The sequence below is a fragment of the Panthera uncia genome, chromosome D1 (genome assembly GCF_023721935.1).
Source record: "Panthera uncia isolate 11264 chromosome D1, Puncia_PCG_1.0, whole genome shotgun sequence".
In the NCBI taxonomy this organism is placed as follows: domain Eukaryota; kingdom Metazoa; phylum Chordata; class Mammalia; order Carnivora; family Felidae; genus Panthera; species Panthera uncia.
In genome coordinates, this window is record NC_064808.1 from 3370825 (window position 1) to 3390161 (window position 19337).

Below are 19337 nucleotides of genomic sequence, written 5' to 3' on the forward strand. Positions count from 1 at the left end.
TGGCGGGGCGGGGAGGGAGGGAAGCTCTGCCCGCACTTCCCTGAGCGCCCTGCGGCCGTTGCCAGCGGCCTAGACTCCTGGGATCGGCCGGTGACTGCACTCTCGACGCCTCTCCTGAGCTCAGTGACCCACACAGGGTTCTCTCGGTCACTCTGACCCCACCTCCAGCCATGTCTTTCCTGGGACCAACAGTGCTTTAGGCGCCTGAATAGTTTACCAAACTTACCAAAGCCCCCGTGGGAGGTATTTTTCTCCCACTTAGATAAGGAGGAGGCTCAGAAAGGTCACCGGAATTCGCATTAGCGTTTTGGCTCCGCGAGCCGCTCTGCCTCGGGATCGCATCAGCTGGGGATAAGGTCCGATTGGGGACGTGGGCTCTGGAGTCAGACCGGGCCCAACGCCGCACCCACGTTCTTAGCTGTGTGATCGCGTGCAAGTAGTGATCCCTCCTGCAGCCCAGGCGGGGATCAGCTATTTATAGGGGTGCTTTGAGGATTATACGGGCAATGGCTGTAAAGGGCTAGCATGAGCCGGGCACCACGCTAAACGCTCTCATGGGCCTGGGCCAAATGAGTTGGCCCATTTTTCGGATGAGAAAACAGAGTCTCCAGCGTGAGGAATGTCGCCCTGGGCCCCCGGCTGGCAGAGGCCCAGGTGGCGGGCCTCGGTGCAGCCTCGGTTTCCTCACCTGACGCGTCCCCCTAGGCGCCCCGCCGATGCCCCGCCCCGTCCAGGTCCCGCCCCCGACCCGCCGAGCTCCGGGAGTCTCAGCCCCGCCCGCACCGAAGCCCCGCGAGCTGCAGCCAATCGGCGGCTGCCGGCGTCGGGTGCACTCGGCCTCGCCCGCGGCCCTCCCGCCCCCGGCTCTCGCTCGCCGCTCGCTCAGTCCGCCGCCGCCTTCGCCGCTGCCGCCGCCGCCGCCGCCGCCGCCGCGCCTCCGTTTGCCGACTCGGTAAGGCTGGGCCGAGGCTGGGCGAGCGGGCGCGGGCTCGCGGCCTGCGGCCGGCGCCAGGGTGGGGCGCGCGGGGACCGCCAGGGTCCGGCTCCGGAGGGCGGGGGGTGCGGGGGCCGCCTGCCGAGCCGCAGCGCCGAGGGGAACCTCCGGCGTCGCCCCGCCAGGACGGCGGGGTTCGTGGGGAGCCTGAAACGGGAGCGGGTCGGGGACTCCCCACCTCCCGCGGTGGATTGGGTCTGGGGTCCGCCTAGGGGTGTGTCTGCGCGCGGGCCTCCTGTGCCGGTCCGGTGCGGCAGCGGGAAGGATGCTCAGCCCTTCGGACTTGGGCAGGATGCGCCAAGCTCGGGACCAGTAGGGGTACTGGCCTCTTTCTTCGCCCTTCTCGCTCTCACTTCCCAGGAGTGGATTGGGTCTGGGGGTACGCCCGAGGGTCGATCGGCCCGCCGGGAGGTACAGTGCGGGAGCTGGAGGGATGCTTGGTTCTCCGGACTTGGCAGGATGCCTCCGGCCTGGGGCCGCTAGAGCCCCTTTCCTCTCATCCCACCCCACTCTTCGGAATGGATTGGGTCTGGGGGTCCGTCCGAGGGTCGGTGAGGCTGCAGGAGGGGTGCTCGGCCTTCTGGACTTGGCTGGGCGACGCCAGCCCCCTCTCGATCCCGCCGCATCCCTTCGCCCTTCGGGGGTGGATTGGGCCTAGGGGGCCGTCCAGGGGTCGCAGTGGGAGCTAGAGGGACGCTCGGCCTTCGGGACTCCGTGGGGCGCAGTCCACCCAGCCTCCTGCGGCCGCCCCCGCATTGCAGCCGTCGGGACACGCCCTTGACGCGGGACTCCCCGCGCGGTCCGAGCACCCGTCGTGAGCGAGATCGGGGCGCCCGGCCGGGGTCCCCGCTTGCGAGCGCCCCCCATCCCCCGGTGCGGGGCAGGTGGGCGCCGTGAGTGTGCCCAAGGTCGCGGCGGGTTCCCAGCCCGGCAGCCGCCCGGCGGGGGGTGGAGGAGGGGCGTCACGTGACCAGGCCTGGGAGCTCTGGCCCTTCCTGCCGGGACAGCGCGGTCGGGGTGGCGGAGCTACCCGGGGTCCCGGGCCGGGACGGAGGCAGCTCCAAACCTCAGCCCCCTCGGCGAGTCAACGACCAGTTCCTTTCATTTTGTTCGGGAAGGCCGTGGGTCAGCGTCTTTATAATGTAAATTGATGGTTGGCTTTCGTTCAAGCCGACCTGACTTTTTTAACACCAAGAGTTAAAACTCCGGAGTAATCAACCCGATTCAGTAGGGAACAGACGCCGTTTTCCCGACTCAGGACAGGCTTTCGGTTCCTCTGTGCTCCTTGTGTAGTTCAAATACTTAAGGGCAGGTTTTTGTGGGAGACCGGTAACTTTGTAAGGTACCGGACAAAATCCGTTTACTCTCTTGAAACGTGTATTTTGTTACACCATTTTCTTGCATAGGCGTCGGGTTTCTGGTCATTCCAGATATTCAAGCATGCTTATTTCCTTCTGAACCCCAAACCAAGCGATTAAAAAATGGCCGAACTCACTGGTCTTTCATTTATGCCAGCGAGCATCCCCCCCCCCCCCCGCCTTTTCCAAAGTATGTAGCGCGACGCGCGGGGAGTGTGGCGTAAATATGAGGACATAATGCTGATGATCGTGCTGATCGCAGAGGCGAGGCAGCGTCTGGTTGTAAGTCGTCTGGGGCCATCGTGTCTGATGTGAACTGTGTGCAGCACTCGGGTTGGGGTGGTGCTGCCTCTGTGCGCCCGGAGGCTCCTTTTCGCATACAAACGACCGGCTTCCTTCCGGTGAAACATTTCTAGACCCGACATTGTACACTGAACTCCCATCTGTTGAAATCAAACAGAGAAAAGGGAGCGCACATACTTTGTATCACAGTGGCAGAAATTGGCACGGTGCACAGGCCGAAATAACCTTTCGAGTTTGCACTGAAAGCAAGTGGCCTAAGCCAGGGGCGAAGGGAAGAAACCTGGCGTCCCTGCTGCTGCCGCCCTTGGCCTGCCCCCAGGCCAGTGGGAATCTAGTGGGCAAGCGTGGGCCCCCGGGGAGTCTTGGGGCCAGGGCCTGCGCTTATGCAACCCTGGCCCCGCGTGCCCATTCATAGAAACACTGTTACTTTCTCCCGGGGCTTCGCAGCAAGCCCCTTCCGGACGCGCTTCGGGCGCGCCGGGACGCGATGCTGCAGTTTGGGTGTGGGGTGGCATAGGGCGCCCTGAGCCCTCAGCTGTCCCCAGGGCTGGCCACGCGGGGCTCGGCCTTCCCGCGGAGAGGCGCTTCGTGTCGCCGGGGGAGGAGGGTGGCAGCGCCGGCGACGCGAGCCAGCTCGCTCCGGAAGGTCTCCCCGAGCCGGGCGGGTGGAACAGGATCTGAGCGCCCCGGGCGCGCCAGGCCGGGGGCGGGGCTCGTGGTAACCTTTCCCCTACTTTTCGCAGCCGTCACGTGACGCGCGCCGTGGGGGCGGGGCGGGGCGCGCCGGCCGCAGTTGCCTGCGGTGCTCTCCGGGACGCGTTCCAGCTGAGCAGTTAGAGACGCAGCCTGGGCTCCCAGGGCGGCGGGGAAGGTGGGAGGCGGAAACGCGCGCCCGCTCTGGCCCGGAGCTGCTTCTGCACTTTGATCGGCTGCAGTTTTTCCTTTGTGGGAGAGGACGTTGAGTCACTCAGCGTGGTTATCGCTGGCGGGCCAGAGTTGGGTTGCTGGGGGGCAGCCTGAACTTCGATTCCCGGAGGATTTAGAATAAAATGAAACTGGCACGTTTCGAGTGTGTTTCAGATTCTCTGTGGCCCGCTTTAATGAGGCCTCTGTTTTCCTCGAATGGCTTGAGCCTCTCCCGAGCTTGGCCTGCGAGGATTTTTCTGTTTGACACGGTGCAAAACGAAGGGGGTGCACATGGGGACGTTAACGCGGGATTGGCCTCGGCACTCGGGGCCCCTCTCCAGAAGCCACCAGCCTAACAGTCTCTGATGCCTGTAGAAATAGTGTAGGCTGTACGGGGCGTGTTGTTGTTCAATCTGTTAATTAACACAAGTAAGGAGTACTTTATGTTTGTTGATTTATGACATTCTGTTGCCTTTTGTGAAGTTCACCTTCTACCCCGCGCAAATACTGGGTGGACGTTGGGTTCCCAGCAGACCCTGGGCTTGAAGCCAGCTGACCTTTGTGGTGAGGTGATCCAGAGCCTCAGTTCTCCAGAATGTCCACCTGTAATTTTGCATGGGTTGTTTTTCTGCCCAGAATGTTGTTGGAAGTTAATAATTGAAAGAAATTTTGCCAACTGCACGAGTCCTGCCGCTTTGGGGGTACGTAGGGTGTTTGCCACTGTGGAGGGCCGGTGGATAGGGTGGCTACTGCTCTGCCTTCTAGAAATCATCAGCTAATTGTTGGACACCAGGTTCTTTAGGTTAAAAGGAAAGGACTCCTCCATACTCCCGATGTGGTGGTTCACCAACCCATCCCAGGAACCTGAGTGTCATCCTAAAACTTCTTTTTTTTAAAGTTTATTTATTTGAGAAAGAGGGTGGGGTGGGGACAGAGAAAAGGGGAGAGAGGGAGAGAATCCCAAGCAGGCTCCGCACTGCCTGAGCTGAAGTCAGATGCTTTTTTTTTTTTATGTTTATTTTTAGAGAGAGAGAGAGAGAGAGAGAGAGAGAGTCCGAGTGGGGGTGGGGCAGAGAGAGAGGGAGACACAGAATCCGAAGCAGCTCCAGGCTCCGAACTGTCAGCACAGAGCCTGACACGGGGCTCAAACTCAGGAACCATGAGATCATGACCAGAGCCAAAGTCGGACGCTTAACCGACTGAGCCACCCAGGCGCCCCAATACATGTTTATATTAAAAGCAAACACAAAATGACTATGGCTTTCAGACATCGTCGTGTGCTATAACTCAAATATTACGTTTTATGGAAGACTTCCTCATTTATGAGATAATGAATTGATCACTAATTTTCCTACATGTCAGCATCTCTACTGCCCTTAAAGAAGATTTAGGGTGGGGCGCCTGGGTGGCTCAGTTGGTTGAGCTCCGACTTCGGCTCAGGTCTCGATCTCCCGGTTCGTGGGTTCGAGCCCCGCGTCGGGCCCTGTGCCGACAGCTCAGAGCCTGGAGCTGCTTCGGATTCTGTGTCTTCCTTTCTCTCTCTGCCCCTCTCCTGCTCACACTCTGTCAATCTCTCAAAAAATAAACATTAAAAAAAAAAAAAAAGATTTAGGGTGAAGAGTTTAGGTTTCTTTCTACTTTCTCAAGCCCCCCCTGTTGTACAGCGGCAGGTACAACAAGGGACACTAGAAATGAGCCCAGCAGTGCTGTGGCAAGCTGAATGTCAAAGTCAGATGATTGGGAGGGGGGGTATCCGATGCCAGCACGGGGTGGGGGGAGCGGATAGAGTGAGGGGAGGGGGTCTACTGGCAAGAAGGAGGCGAGGCGGCAAGTCCACACGGAAGCCCATGTTCCTGGAGCCTGGGACTCCGGTTGGAAGCCCGGCACACTCCAGTGTGTTCCTGCCTTGACGGCCTGATGTGTTGGGCCCATCACTTGATGTGACGGCTGGATATTCTCATACTTTATAGGCCAGGCAGAGGGTCTCGTGATGAGGCTGTGACATGTGCTCGAGCCTTTTCTCTCTTCCCCACCTGCACACACGGCCCGGTAAGTGTCAGAGCTGGGATTTGGATCCAGAGCCGTGTTCTCCGAAGCTTGTGCTCTCTCCCTGCAGCACGCTGCTGCTGCTTCTCGGGCCGCAGTGCAGGCAGAGGGCCCACGTCCGTGCCCACTGGGCGTGTTTCCGGGTGTCCGTTTCCGCATCTGTAAAGTGGTGCCTCCGACACCTGTTGTTCTTCGTCACCAGGGAGGGTCCGGGAGGGGGCCGGGTGTGACCCCAGTCTTGAGGGTGTAAAGTGGGCACGGGTTCTGGCAAATAATCCCGTGGCCGCAGGCAGGGATTATGGGTATGACGGTGCTCCCCGGTCCCTGAATTGGAACTTGTGGTTTCCTAAGTTCAGTTACATTACACTTCTGGGTGAAGAGCATGCTGTGGGTGAAGGCCCCCCTGCCGGTGGTTTTGGGAACACTTGTGGGAACAGCGTGGGATGAGGAGAGGTCCGGGGGTGTCTTTTGGGGGGACGCAAGCTTCTTCGTCAGCGGCTTGCTGACGGTGTGGCTGGGGGGCAGGTCCTCGTGGGCGTGCGTCCGGAGAAAATACCTGAACGGACGGCGCAGATAACTGCCAAGACATTCTGTATTTTCTTTACAAAAATGTGACCCCCAGTGACCTTTCCCCAGTTCTTTTGCACAGGTCACATTTCTCTGCGTTCATCTGATTAGCCATTACTTCCTGCAGTGGGGCCACACTAGGTGTGATTTGACTTTGGTTTACTTTTATTTTTTGTTTTTCGCTTTTTGCATTTGGTTTATTTACTTATTTTTTTATTTAAAAAAATTTTTTTTAACGTTTATTTATTTTTTTGAGACGGAGAGAGACAGAGCATGAACGGGGGAGGGTCAGAGAGAGGGAGGGAGACACAGAATCCGAAACAGGCTCCAGGCTCTGAGCTGTCGGCACAGAGCCCGACGCGGGGCTCGAACTCACGGACCGCGAGATCGTGACCTGAGCCGAAGTCAGATGCTCAACCGACTGAGCCACCCGGGCGCCCCACATTTGGTTTATTTTTTACAGCACCTCACTAGGTCACTAGGCAGAAGCTGTTGTTTTCCCAGAGACTTAAAGGTGTAACGATTCAGAATTCCCTCTATAACCTGCCTCATCTTGGCGTATTTACTCCATAAACGTGAATGGCGTATTATGATATACTCGACTGCGATAAGTTAACTGTATGGCCAGTTAATTAATGAAAATATTAAATGCCCAGTGGTGGATTCAAGAGACCCCACCTCCTTAGTGACCGTTCCTGCCCGTTTCTTGCACACGAAGCCCTCCCAGAAACACAAAGTGAGTTTTGCGTCTCACGTTCTCGCTTCTAAGGTGCCTCCATCAGGTTAGGGAAATAATCTGTATTTATCTGCATATGCACTTATCAAGAAAACACAAGAGCACAATCACGGAAAGTCATGTCTGCAAGTGAGTACGACACGGCACACGACGGGCAGAAAGCTATGCGCCCACACACGGGTGGATGGGTGCTCTCGTTTCCGTACTGTTACTGCTAATTTTTGCTTGCGCCTAACTCCTCGCCCTAATCGTGACCGTAGTAGCGGGAATACGAAATACTGACGGAGCAAGAAGGAATCTGAGCAACCTCACGAACCCTTTTGGGGCGCCTGGTGGGCTCAGTCAGCGGAACACGCGACGCTTGATCTCGGGGTTGTAAGTTCGAGCCCCACGTTAGGTGTAGAGATTACTAAGAAAAAAGAAAAGAAAAGAAAAGAAAAGAACCTTGCCACACATGCAGGTCTGGATTTCCCCTGGCTGATACCCTTCCGGAACCTTCTGGTACCTTCCTTGAAGTGCCGTGGGTGGCAGCACTGAGGCCGGCCCGGGTGCCGTCTCTGTAGTCCTGCTTGGCAGGAACATGGCTTCCCGTGTTGTGTCCATCCTGGAGGCAGAACCAGCTTTGTGTGGCCAAGCAGAACCGTCCCGGACACCGGTCGCTGGGCCCCAGAGGGATACGCGGCGCCGCTCTGGCCTCCGTCGAAGACGGTGCTGTAGATGGTGCCTGCGGTGTCTCCCCTCGAGAGTTTTTCCAGGGGTGGTGGCCCGAGAGTCCTCCGGCCCCAGCTTCCTCCCTGATGAGGGAAACGGGCTGTGCCCCCAGAGTCACTGCCCGCTGTTGATGCTGTGCTGGGCCGTAGGAGACAGGGCCCGCTCCCGCGTGCGAGTAAATTGTGCAACTGTAGCGGGGAGACGGGTGCCTGAGAACAATTTTAGAGTTGGCGCTGGTTGTGTTTGTAGTTGCTGTGGTTTCATTGCTGACTGCAGTCGCATCATTCTGGCTACAGCGGAGCGATCTACTTTCGCATCTGTGTCGGAGCTGTAGCGATCTCGCGTGGCACTTTGAATGGAGTGTCTCCTTCACCTGGCAGGTAAGCACGTGGGTTGGGGGGTTGGACGTGGGTCTGATCCCCCAGCTCCGCTCTTTGCTGGCCGTGACCTTGGGCAGGTATGTGTGCCCCGACGCCCGAGCGTTGGTCTTCTCCCTGGTAAATTTGTGCCATTCCGTGGGTTCTGGTGGGAATTATTTTTTTTTTCCTTTTTATTTATTAAAAAAAAATTTTTTTTTAACGTTTATTTATATTTGAGACAGAGAGAGAGCATGAACAGGGGAGGGGCAGAGAAAGAGGGAGACACAGAATCCGAAGCAGGCTCCAAGCTCTGAGCTGTCAGCACAGAGGTGGGGCTAGAACCCACGGACCGAGAGATCATGACCTGAGCCGAAGTCGGAGGCTTAACAGACTGAGCCACCCAGGCGCCCCGGCTCTGGCGGGAATTAAGTGGGCAGTTTGGGTGAAATGTGCATCACATTGTCCAGCATAAGCCAAACAGGTTGGTAGGAGTATTTTGTATTTTCGTTGCTAAAAGCACAAACGTGAGTCTGCATCTCCTATCTGTCTTAGCTAGTTAGCTACCTACTTACCTACCTTCCTACCTTCCTTCCTACCTCCCTATCTGGGTTCAAGGCTCTGTTGGAAGAGCTCTGACAGCACAGAATTATATGTTTTGGTTGGAAGTCCCATGTCACGTGGCAGGTGCGATGGTTTGTTTATTACGGAGGCGATTTCCATGTCTGAATTTCCCCCCCACCCCCCACCCCTGTTTTGGAATCCAGCTAAGCACTTGGCATTGGGCTGACCTTTCACCTCCTTTCCTCAGCGGCTGCCAGTCCCAGGACCTCTGGGGCTGGGGGTGGCACCGTGGCCGGCCTTCTGGAGGGGAAGGGGACCCGGCTTCGGGATGGCTAGTGTTACGATTGGCGGGCCGCTGACCTCTGCGGTTATGGAGAAAAGGAATCGATTGAGGAGAAGGAAGACAAAGGCAGGGACACGTGAAACATGGGAGTACAGACCAGTTTATTGGCCAGAGATCAGTGAGTGGCATTGGGCAAAGTTGGCGAAATTAAAATAATCTGACCGACATTGAATGAGCTGTTGCGACATCATCCCCCCCTCCCCCCGCTCCAACTTCTTCACTTGGCGTTGGGAGAACTGTCTGTGGTCCTCACTGGACTCACAGTTGAACAAGGACTCGTGTCCCGGAGACGTTCACCGCTTCCGTTGGGAGATTAAATGAAAGGCGCACGAGTGAGAGTCATCAGCCAGTCAGTGCGGGTAGAATCACCAAATGGAACCGGTGAGACGTTGTTCTCTGGGAATGTGGACTCAAAGGCAGCCTTGCAGGAGGGGAGCTTTAAGCTGGGTGTGCGGAGCCGGAAGATGGGAGCAGAGCAGAAGGCATCCCAGCTGTGAGTTGGGGTTAGCAGGGCCCGCCCCCACCCCCATCACGGTCGGGGTGGCCGGGGTGCTGGCCCAAGCGGAGGGGCCTGGGGGAGTGAGCTTGGGACGCTGTAGGAGCAGCCACCTAATAGGCCCGTGATGGGAATTTATAAGAATTGGGATAAATAGGTCGGCGCTCTCAACCAGAGCGCCTTACTCTGGACCTTGGTGTTTTTCCGAGAGCGGATTAGCGTAAGGTGCTTAAGTCTCTGGCATCGTCCTTGGAAGCACCTCTCCCCTCTGGTGGCCTTCGTGATTTCCAAAGTAGCACCGTTAGGTGGTTCCCACGCTCAGCCTGGGGGCGCGACGCTCAGCCTGGGGGCGCGGCGCCCAGGTGTGTCCCAGGCGAGGAGGTTTGTGCAAAGCTCACCATCGCGTGGGGTCCGGGCGGGCGCCCTCCGCGCCTGGCGCAGCCAGGGAGGATTTCTGCGGTGCCAGGGAAAATAAACGGGTCCGTGGCGCCCCACAGCACCCCAGACCGCGGAGACACGTGTCTTCAGCACGTTGGATAAATTTCGCTGCCTGAAGCTGTTGACTTCCAGTTTACTGCTGAGCTGGTCTGGCAGGCGCACAGCGAGAGGTGGCCTGGCATCGAGAATACTCCCCGAGGGGCCTCCCCGCTACTCGGTCGCACCACCTGGGGCAGGGGCGGCCAGTCTGTGTTCCCAGAACGTGATTCCCCTGCCACCCTGTTCCCTCCTGTTTAGACCTTTTTTTGAAGTTTACTTATTTATTTTGAGACAGAACGGGGAGGGGGCAAAGAGAGAGGGAATCATCCCAAGCAGGCTCCGCACTGTCCGAGAAGAGCCCGATGTGGGGCTTGAACTCCTAAACTTTGAGGTCGTGACTTGAGTCGAAATCAAGAGTTGGAGGCTTTACCAACGAAGCCACCCAGGTACCCCTTTCCTGTTCAGATTTCTTGTTCTGTTTTATTTTTTTTATTTATTATTTTTTTAATTAACTTTTTTTTTTTTTTTTGAGACAGAGAGAGAGCATGAACAGGGGAGGGTCACAGAGAGAGGGAGACACAGAATCTGAAACACGCTCCAGGCTCTGAGCTGTCAGCACAGAGCCCGACACGGGGTTCGAACTCACTGACTGCGGGATCATGACCTGAGCCGAAGTCGGACGCTTAGCCGACCGAGCCACCCAGGCGCCCCTCTTGTTCTGTTTAAAAGTTAAAAAAAAATTTTTTTAACGTTTATTTATTTATGAGAGACACAGAGACAGACAGAGACCGAGCATGAGCAGGGGAGGGGCAGAGAGAGTGGGAGACACAGAATCCGAAGCAGACTCCAGGCTCTGAGCTGTCAGCACAGAGCCCGACGCGGGGCTTGAACCCACAGACCGCGAGATCATGACCTGAGCCGAAGTTGGCCGCCTAACCGACTGGGCCACCCAGGCGCCCCCAGATTTCTTGTCCTAAGGCGTCTGGTAGTTGCTCAGTGATGATTTGAGAGAACAAATGACTGACACAAAGGGGAGTTAAGCTCTCTTTTCATGTCTGTGTTTTCTTTGCAGCCTATCTCCCTGCCCCCGCCCCCCCCTCCGCCCACCCCGGTCTTTCCTGCTTTTCCTGCCAGTACACGTATTCTCTTCTCTAGCTGGCTGAGAACTCGGGGAGCAGGTGCCGTCCTGCCGAGCAGGTGGATCCCAGGGGTCATGCCGGACGATCCCAGGGGTCATGCCGCGTAAGCCCGTAAGCTCTGTCCCCGGGGAGGTCACCTCTCTCCACCCAGGTAGAGAGGTGCTCAGGCGGGCATGGTATGGGATAGTGGCGGGAGGACAGCATGCTTTGCAAATTAGCAGGGTCTGGTGCTTGTGCGCGTCACAGGGGTGAGGCACGGAGCCTGGTAGGCAGTGGTGGGCTTCTAGGAGGGGAAACGGTGGTGAGGTAGCAGTTAAAGCCCCAGGCAGGGCCCTGTGCGGCGCTAACTCCTGGGGTGCAGAGGGGCTGGAAGAGGAACCAGGGACCCCCCAGCTCAGAATCCTGCCAGGGGTGAGGGGCGGTAGCAGATAAGAGTCTACATGCCCGGTCACCTTATCCGGGAGGAAGAGGATGGTGAGTGAGGCCAGCGCTCAGACTGTTTAGTTGTGTCTCTCAGCTGGGGCATAGCAGAGCCCCCCTCCCCAACCTCCAACAGCACCAGGGGCCGGCGGGGGGGGGGGGTGCTGCCTGCTCACAAGGCCCTCGGGGGCCCCCTTTGTGCTGAGGACCTTCACCGCCGCTATCCTGGAAGGTTGAAGGGTTACAGAGAAAAGCTGTCCAGTTAAGTGGCCTGGATCCAGACGCAGGCCCGGCCTGCCAGCTGGCCCAGGGCCCTTCCTCTTACAGGGTGTTGGGGTTCCCAGCTGTGCTGAGAGAATGACAGGAGTCACCAGGAGGGGGCTCCAGGGAGGCTGACCCAGGAGCGGAGAGTGGGAGACCGGGCAGGGTCAAGTTGATACGGCAGAAAACTAATATTCCAGGAAGGGGGCTCATAGGTATTGTTCTGTACTTGTCCGTGTTTCCAGCATCTCCCGATTTAAAACGTTCGGGGCAGAAAACGACCTTGCTGTGTAGTACAGTCAAGTTCACCGGGCCTCCTGTGGGGTCCTCCTAATTCCTGATTGTCCCTGAATTGATGAATGGCTCGCCTCCTTCCACCTGGGGGGGGGGGTCTCTCTTCTCCCCCAGCCTCCGGTTGCGGTCAGCCTTTGGGAAGTGCTGGGAGCTGCGTCCTCCTCAGTTATTCTGGCCCTCCTCTGGGGGAGACTGGGAGGTGAGGGAGGCAGGGCGGGCAGGCAGGCAGGCTTTGCCCACACCCACCTGGGTGAGAGGTGAGGGCGTGCCCTGCGTCGTGCAGGTCGTGCCAGGGCATGGTAGGTCAGGGGGTGCAGTGATCTGACAGGTAGCCTTGCCCGTCGTTTGTTGTTGTTGACATTCGAGGTGTCGTTGGGTGGGTCTAGCTTATTTCCCGGTTACGGACACTGGAGTGCAAGGGCCGGCTTGTGGGCGGGCAGAAACCCTGTGAACGGGCCCCTCCTGATTTGACTTTGACTCTGTGCATGGGTGGTGGGGCCTGGCCGTGGCTCCGTGGGTGCTGGCTTCCGGCTCACGTGGCCGGCGGGCGAGATGTGCCCAGAAGGCGGACGCTGACGGCCACTCGAAGGGTCTAGGGAGCTTTGAAAGTTGGTCTCCGAGCATGAGATTGCACTGAGCTGCAGCGGACAGGTGTTTTATTTCAGTCAACACATTTTCAGAAGTGATAAGGGAGGATCACACACCGACAGAAGAGGGACGGGCACAGCAGACCCCCGTGTGACCACTGCCCGACGTCAGTTCCCACCCGTGGCCCTCACGGTTCATAATTCTGTCCGTCCATGCCCTCTACCCCCAAGATTTTGAAGCAGACCCTAAACTTGACAGAAGACAAACTTGTACTGATAAATATTTCCGTATGTGTCGCTAAAGTACAGCACCTCTTTCAACAACAACAACAACAACAACAATATCCTATGATGCCTAAAAATATTTATTTATTTTTTTATTTTATTTTATTTTTAAATTTTTTTTTTTAACGTTTATTTATTTTTGAGACAGAGCATGAACAGGGGAGGGTCAGAGAGAGGGAGACACAGAATCCGAAGCAGGCTCCAGGCTCCGAGCTGTCAGCACAGAGCCCGACGCGGGGCTCGAACTCACGGACCGCGAAATCATGACCTGAGCCGAAGTCGGCCGCTTAACCGACTGAGCCACCCAGGCGCCCCATTGCCTAAAAATATTTAACGGCAGTTCCCAGATGCCGCGAGCCGACAGTTGTTCGAAGGAGTGAGCTCTCAGCGAGTGGGACACTGGGATTCTGCATTTGAGGAGAGGTTTAGGGGCATAAATGTTGAATAGATAACACTTCAGTTTCCTGAGGCAGTGTTTTTTTTCTTTTTCTTTTTTTTTAAATAACAGCTTTATTGTGGTTTAACTTACCCCACAGTCCACACGCCCATCCAGAGTGAACAGTCGAGCGATTATGAGTCTCTTTACAGATATGTGCAACCATTAGCACAGTTAACATTGGAACGTGTTCATCGCCCGAGAAAGAAGCCGTCCTGCCTTTAGCTATCTACCCCACTCAGTCCTCCTTCTGCCCCCAACCCTAGGTGAGAGAGGGAGAGGCAGAGAGAAAGGGGGACAGAGGATCCGACGTGGACTCTGCTCTGACAGCAGAGAGCCCGACGTGGGGCTCGAACTCACCAACCGTGAGATCACGACCTGAGCCGAAGTCGGACGCTTAACCCACTGAGCCACCCAGGCGCCTCTCATAAGTGTGTTTGTTTTTATTTTTATTTATTTATTTTTTAATTTTTTAATTTTTTTTTAAAATTTATTTTTGAGACAGAGAGAGACAGAGCATGAGCAGGGGAGGGGCAGAGAGAGGGGGAGACACAGAATCGGAAGCAGGCTCCAGGCTCTGAGCTGTCAGCACAGAGCCCCACGTGGGGCTCAAACTCACGGAGTGTGAGATCGTGACCTGAGCTGCAGTCAGATGCTTAACCCACTGAGCCACCCAGGTGCCCCTCACAAGTGTTTTTAAACATGAGGCTGTGATGCCAGGATGGGTGGAATGTTCGCTTACTAGGTTTGCACAGGGAGTTTTCAGTTTTCAAACCTTTGTCGTCCGGTTCACTTGGTCCACTAATGACCGCTATGGCTCGAAGAGGGACTTCTGCTCAGGGCGGTGTCCAGGCGACTGCGAAACTAGAGAGCCAAATTGTCCGTTCTGCGGTGCATTTAGGACTCTTACATCTGGCTTTTAGTTCAAAGCAATCAAAACAAACAAATCCTGACTTAAATTCAGTGTTCTGACCAGGCCGTTGACTCCTGGAAAGGACCGCAGATACTCCCTATCTCACCTGCCTCTCCCTGGCGGAGGTGAGATTCCTGAGCAAACACCGGGACCCATACCTTTGGATACAATGGTCTACAGACACGATGTTTATGTTCCATCTGCATTAATAATCCCTCAGGTCTGGGTAAAGCCCTTGAAAGATCTTACAAACCATCGAGAGGGTAGCCAGTCCGTAACGTTGTTTGCCACACTTCACGTTCTGCAGAATTCTCTCCGTGACGCCTGCCTCCTGCCACGCGTGTAGCCTGAAATCTTCGTGGGGAGGGGCTAAGGGTTAACCGTGAGGCCCCTGGAGAATCCTAGAGACCCTTGGATAGCTTTTGGAGGGAGAGGATTCAGAGTGGTTTGGATGCCCCGTCAACATCTCGAATTACCTGCAGCAGGCATTTGCCTGGAGAGCTCGCGGCTCTCAGACTTGGGGTCTGGGCCTGCACAGCCGGCCAGGCGAGGGAGGCTGGCTCCGTGCCCATGAAATAACACGTCGATAACCTTGAACGCTTGGCAGACCAGGTCAGAGCCTCAGGTGCTGCGTGGTGACACTTCCCAGGTGTGCCCGTCCCAGCCTGTCCCTCTGCCCCCGGCATCCCCACCTGGACGCCCCTCCCACTCCCAACCTGTCCTGCCCACGCCGACACTCTCCTGTGTCCTCGAGTGGCTCCCGTGAGCGGATGGGCCAGAATCCCCCGGGGCCTCTGAAGGCTTTCTGGAGTGGGTCCTCCTCCGGTCCTCCACTGGCGCCCCTGTCTCCTGGAAGACTGCTTCCCCCTCTTACTGGTCATGCTTCCCGGCCCCACCCACAGTCCTTACGTCAGCCAGAGCGGACTTCTAGAGAACAGAAACAGTGACTTAAAGCCCTTGGAATGCTTTTCCTTCGTTCTTAGCATGAAACCCCTCTGCCTCCCATGGCTGCCTCTGGGCATTCCTCTCCAAAGTTAGCTGCCTGCCCTTGACCTCAGCCACCCTGCCCTTGACCTGCCCTTGACCTCTACCTAGAGGCTCGTTTTCCTTTAGGCTTGAAAGGCTTGCCCTCTGGGCTTCCTGTGTCACCCGGGAGGTCCCCTCTTTTGGCCTCTCTGTCCGAGTTGGGGCGGGGACCTCCTGCCAAGGTCTCCATCCTCCCTGTGGCTGGCACACCGGAGGCAGTCAACAAACTCTTGTCGAAGGAGCGCTCGAATGAAAGCTGCGTGCCTTTTGGGGCCTCTCCTGGGGCTCTTTGTTCCAATTAGCTGAAGACTAAGCTAGTTTGGGCTTTTGTAACTGGGCATCTTTGAAAGCACGGTACCTGTTGATTTCCGTAGGTCCTACGCCCGCACTCTGTAGGCTCAAACAGGTAAAAGCGGGAGGAATTGCGGTGAGAAAGCTCAGTGTCGGGTTTTTGCCCCGGTCCTCGGTGACTTTGCCCCTCTGTTAGCTGCCCTTTCCTCGTGGGGCGCTCGGGCAGAGTGTCGGAAGAGAAGGTGGCCGAGGGGCCGGCTGTGCGGGAGGGAGGCCGGGAGGGCATCAGGAGTGGCCAAGGAAGAAGACGGGCCAGGAGGAAGGGAGCCAAAGAGACCCGGCCTGGAGCCATTGACGGGAAAGGTGCGTTCATTTGTGGGCGCTCCTCAGTGTTCCAGCCTTCGGGTTGCTGACCCAGGTTGGTTTCAGTCACAGCTTCCGAGGAGGAGGGAGGAGGAGGAGGAGGAGGAGGGGGGGGGGCCTGTCTCCGACACGCATAAGCACCCACTCCTGAGGACTCCGTGCGCCTGGATTTCGTGGCGTCTTTGTGGCGACCGGGATGGTCTCTCAAGTCAGCAGCCACAGGCACGCCCGAGTCCCGGTGCCCCGGCCTGAAGATGAGGGGTTCAGGGCCATCCTGTGGACCCTCTGGGTTTCTTCTGTGCCAGCCTCCAGGCGGCATTTGCAGGGTGCCAACAGCCACCAGCTTCCTGAGTCAGCTGGGTGTGGCCTGGGCTGCTGGCCTGGAGGGTTGGTGCCATGGGATGGCCCGGGGGCGGGGGCCAGGGGGTGGGGGTTTCTGGGTGGGAGGGGGCTCCCCTCCTGGACTCTGCCGATCCCCGCCCCAGGCCTCCGAGCAGAGGGTGCGGTGGGCTGTGTAGTGCCCGACAGGCAGGGGAGGGGTCGGCATGGAATCCCAGGATCGGATCTCGTAAGGGACCGTTAAGTTTGTTAAATGGCTAGGAAACCTGCAAATTCAGAACGAATCCCAGGGCTGTGGAAGGGGTTTTCTAACATCCGGTGAAACGCTGGTGCGTTACGCTCTCCCCTCCTCCTCCTAGGGCGTTACTGAAGATGGCGGAAGCCCACCAAGCCGTGGCCTTCCAGTTCACGGTCACCCCAGATGGGATCGACCTGCGGCTGAGCCACGAAGCCCTGAAGCAGATCTACCTGTCTGGACTTCATTCCTGGAAAAAGAAGTTCATCAGATTCAAGGTTAGCAGATACCTGTTTAGATCTGTACGGCGCTCACATTAGCATCTGAGAAAACGCCTCCAGGTGCTGGTGAGGTGAAAAAGCATTTCAGAGCGATTGCATTTCAGAGCGATTGCCGCGCAATTGATACTTCCTCTGTCCTTGTGAAACACACTCCCCGGCTTCCTGAAGAAGTTCTGGAAGGCAGGCAGGGGAACCGGCGCCCCGTAGGCAGATGAGTTGGGGTTCAGAGAGCCTGCTCGGAGAAGCAGAGGAAAGACCAGCATCCGTGTCTCCTGCTTGGAGCCCAGAACCCCTTACGCCTTGTAGAAAAAGGATTGTTTCCCAGCTGTGTGGATTGCAGTGAATTTACCTAACGGCTACCTTGCTGATAAAATTAGCCAAACGTTGGGGCGCCTGGGCGGCTCAGTCGGTTAAGTGTCTGGCTTCAGCTCAGGTCATGATCTCATGGTTTTGGGTTCAAGCCCCGCGTCGGGCTCTGTGCTGACAGCTCAGAGCCTGGAGCCTGCTTTGGATTCTCTGTCTCCCTCTCTCTCTCTGCCCTCCCCCCATGCTGTTTCTCTGTCTCAAAAATAAATAAACATAAAAAGAAATTAGCCAAACATTGAAATAGGTGCACGTAAATTCAAATATAGCTAGCTTCAAATGCTCTCAATCCTGTTTACCTGAAAGAGTGGATATGTATTCACCGTTTTTAATTAACCACGAGTCTTGTTTCCCCTTTGTTTGTAAATTCAATTTATTTCCAAAATCATGGAAGGAATAAAATACACATATGGAAAAAATTCAGACGAGAGAATTGTCCGGTTCCTCCCCACCCCCACCGGCAGTGAGGGAAACGGATAACTGTTCATTTTCCAGTTTCCTTTTCAGAGGGTGTGGCTCAGAAGGGCTGTTGAGAAGGTGCCAGGAGCCAAAGTAGGTGAGAGCAGTGACCTCAGAGAAGGTGGACAGGTCCCTGGGAACCGGCCTTGCTGGACAGGTGCCTGGGGCACAGCCAGAGGGCTCCAGGTCACAAGCCAGCCCCAGAGGCACCTGTGGTGGGGGAGGGCGCCACCTAGAGGGAGAAGCGCGTTTTGCCACCCAACCTTGTCCAGAGCAACCCCTTTTTACTTTCAAATCCAAGAAAAGAGAAAGTTGGGTGCAGAGCTATGGCCATCAATCGCTGCAACCCAGTGCAAATGTTCTCTGGTCTTAAAGACCTTGTAGGACAGCTGAACAGTGCACAGCTGTGCCTAACCGAGGGGTTTGCAGAGGAGCACAGGGCTCGGAGCAAGAGGGGAGGCAGGGGGACGGCGGGTGAGCGGGAGACCTTCTGTCTAGACCCTTCCTGCCTCCGTTTTATTTATTTGTTAAAAATTTTTTTTTTACCGTTTATTCATGTTTTGATAGAGACAGAGCATGAGCAGGGGAGGGGCAGAGAGAGAGGGAGACACAGAATCGGAAGCAGGCTCCAGGCTGTGAGCTGTCGACACAGAGCCTGATGGGCTGGACTTGAACTCACGGACCGTGAGCTCATGACCTGAGCGGAAGTTGGATGCTCAACAACTGAGCCACCCAGGCGCCCCCTGCCTCCCATTTTAATATAACGTAATATATGTATTTATTTGTCTTAAAAACATTTGCTTGAGAGAACACCAAAAAGGACCCCCACTTTGTTTAAAATCTCTTTCCTTTACGCCTCTCAATAGCGGGGGATTGGGTGGGAATAGCATGTAGGGATGCAGCTGTCTTCTAAAAATTCAGGTGGGCTTTGAGAGCTTTTAAATCCATTGTCTTGGTCAAAGCAATCTCTTATTAAGATGGCTTTATTAAGAATTTCTTTGAGGGGGCGCCTGGGTGGCTCAGTCGGTTGGGCGTCCGACTTCAGCTCAGGTCACGATCTCGCGGTCCGTGAGTTCGAGCCCCGCGTCGGGCTCTGGGCTGACGGCTCGGAGCCTGGAGCCTGTTTCCGATTCTGTGTCTCTCTCTCTCTCTCTCTGACCCTCCCCCGTTCACGCTCTGTCTCTCTCTGTCTCAAAAATAATAAATAAATGTTAAAAAAAAAAAAAGAATTTCTTTAAGTTAGAAGTTTTGAAACAAACACATAAATAAAGAGAATAAGGAGCTACACTGCTCACTTGGTTTCCAAAATTTTGTTCCATATCTGCCGGGCCCTCACACCTGCTACTTTCTGTGGTTTTTTGTTACTTTTAGTGGTGGGGGTGTTGGCTGAAGGATGGTTCAACAGATTCTCAACATGGAGTGAGGTGTCTTGGAAATACTTGGGGATTGAGTGGTCTTTTGATTCAGGAGCAGCAGGAGGGGTGGTTTGGGAGCTGGGGTCTTGGGGCATCCCAGGTGTAGCAGGTTGGGGCAGGACTTCATGGTTGGCTCAGTGACATCCTTGAATTTTTTTTTTTTTTTTTACATTTATTTATTTTTGAGAAACAGAGTGAGACAAAGCGTGAGCGGGGGAGGGGCAGAGAGAGGGAGACACAGAATCCGAAGCGGGCTCCAGGCTCCAAGCCGTCAGCGCAGAGCCCGACGCGGGGCTCGAACCCACAAGCCGCGAGATCGTGACCTGAGCCGAAGTCAGACGCTCCACTGACTGAGCCACCCAGGCGCCCCAAT

At 56.2% G+C, this 19337-nt stretch overlaps 1 protein-coding gene across 2 annotated transcripts in view; it reads left to right on the forward strand.

Moving 5' to 3' along the window:
• Nucleotides 1-794: 794 nt before the first annotated feature.
• The window catches only part of CPT1A (carnitine palmitoyltransferase 1A), a 56075-nt gene continuing 37532 nt past the window's right edge, over nucleotides 795-19337 (forward strand). Inside the window, exons 1-2 of one of the 2 annotated variants that reach the window (XM_049641699.1) lie at nucleotides 795-952; nucleotides 16571-16724. In XM_049641699.1, the coding sequence (XP_049497656.1) occupies nucleotides 16584-16724 (141 nt within the window). In that variant the 5' untranslated portion in view covers nucleotides 795-952; nucleotides 16571-16583. Of the gene's footprint in view, nucleotides 953-5356; nucleotides 5611-16570; nucleotides 16725-19337 lie in introns of those variants that run through there. The other variant, XM_049641706.1, reaches the window with a different exon arrangement.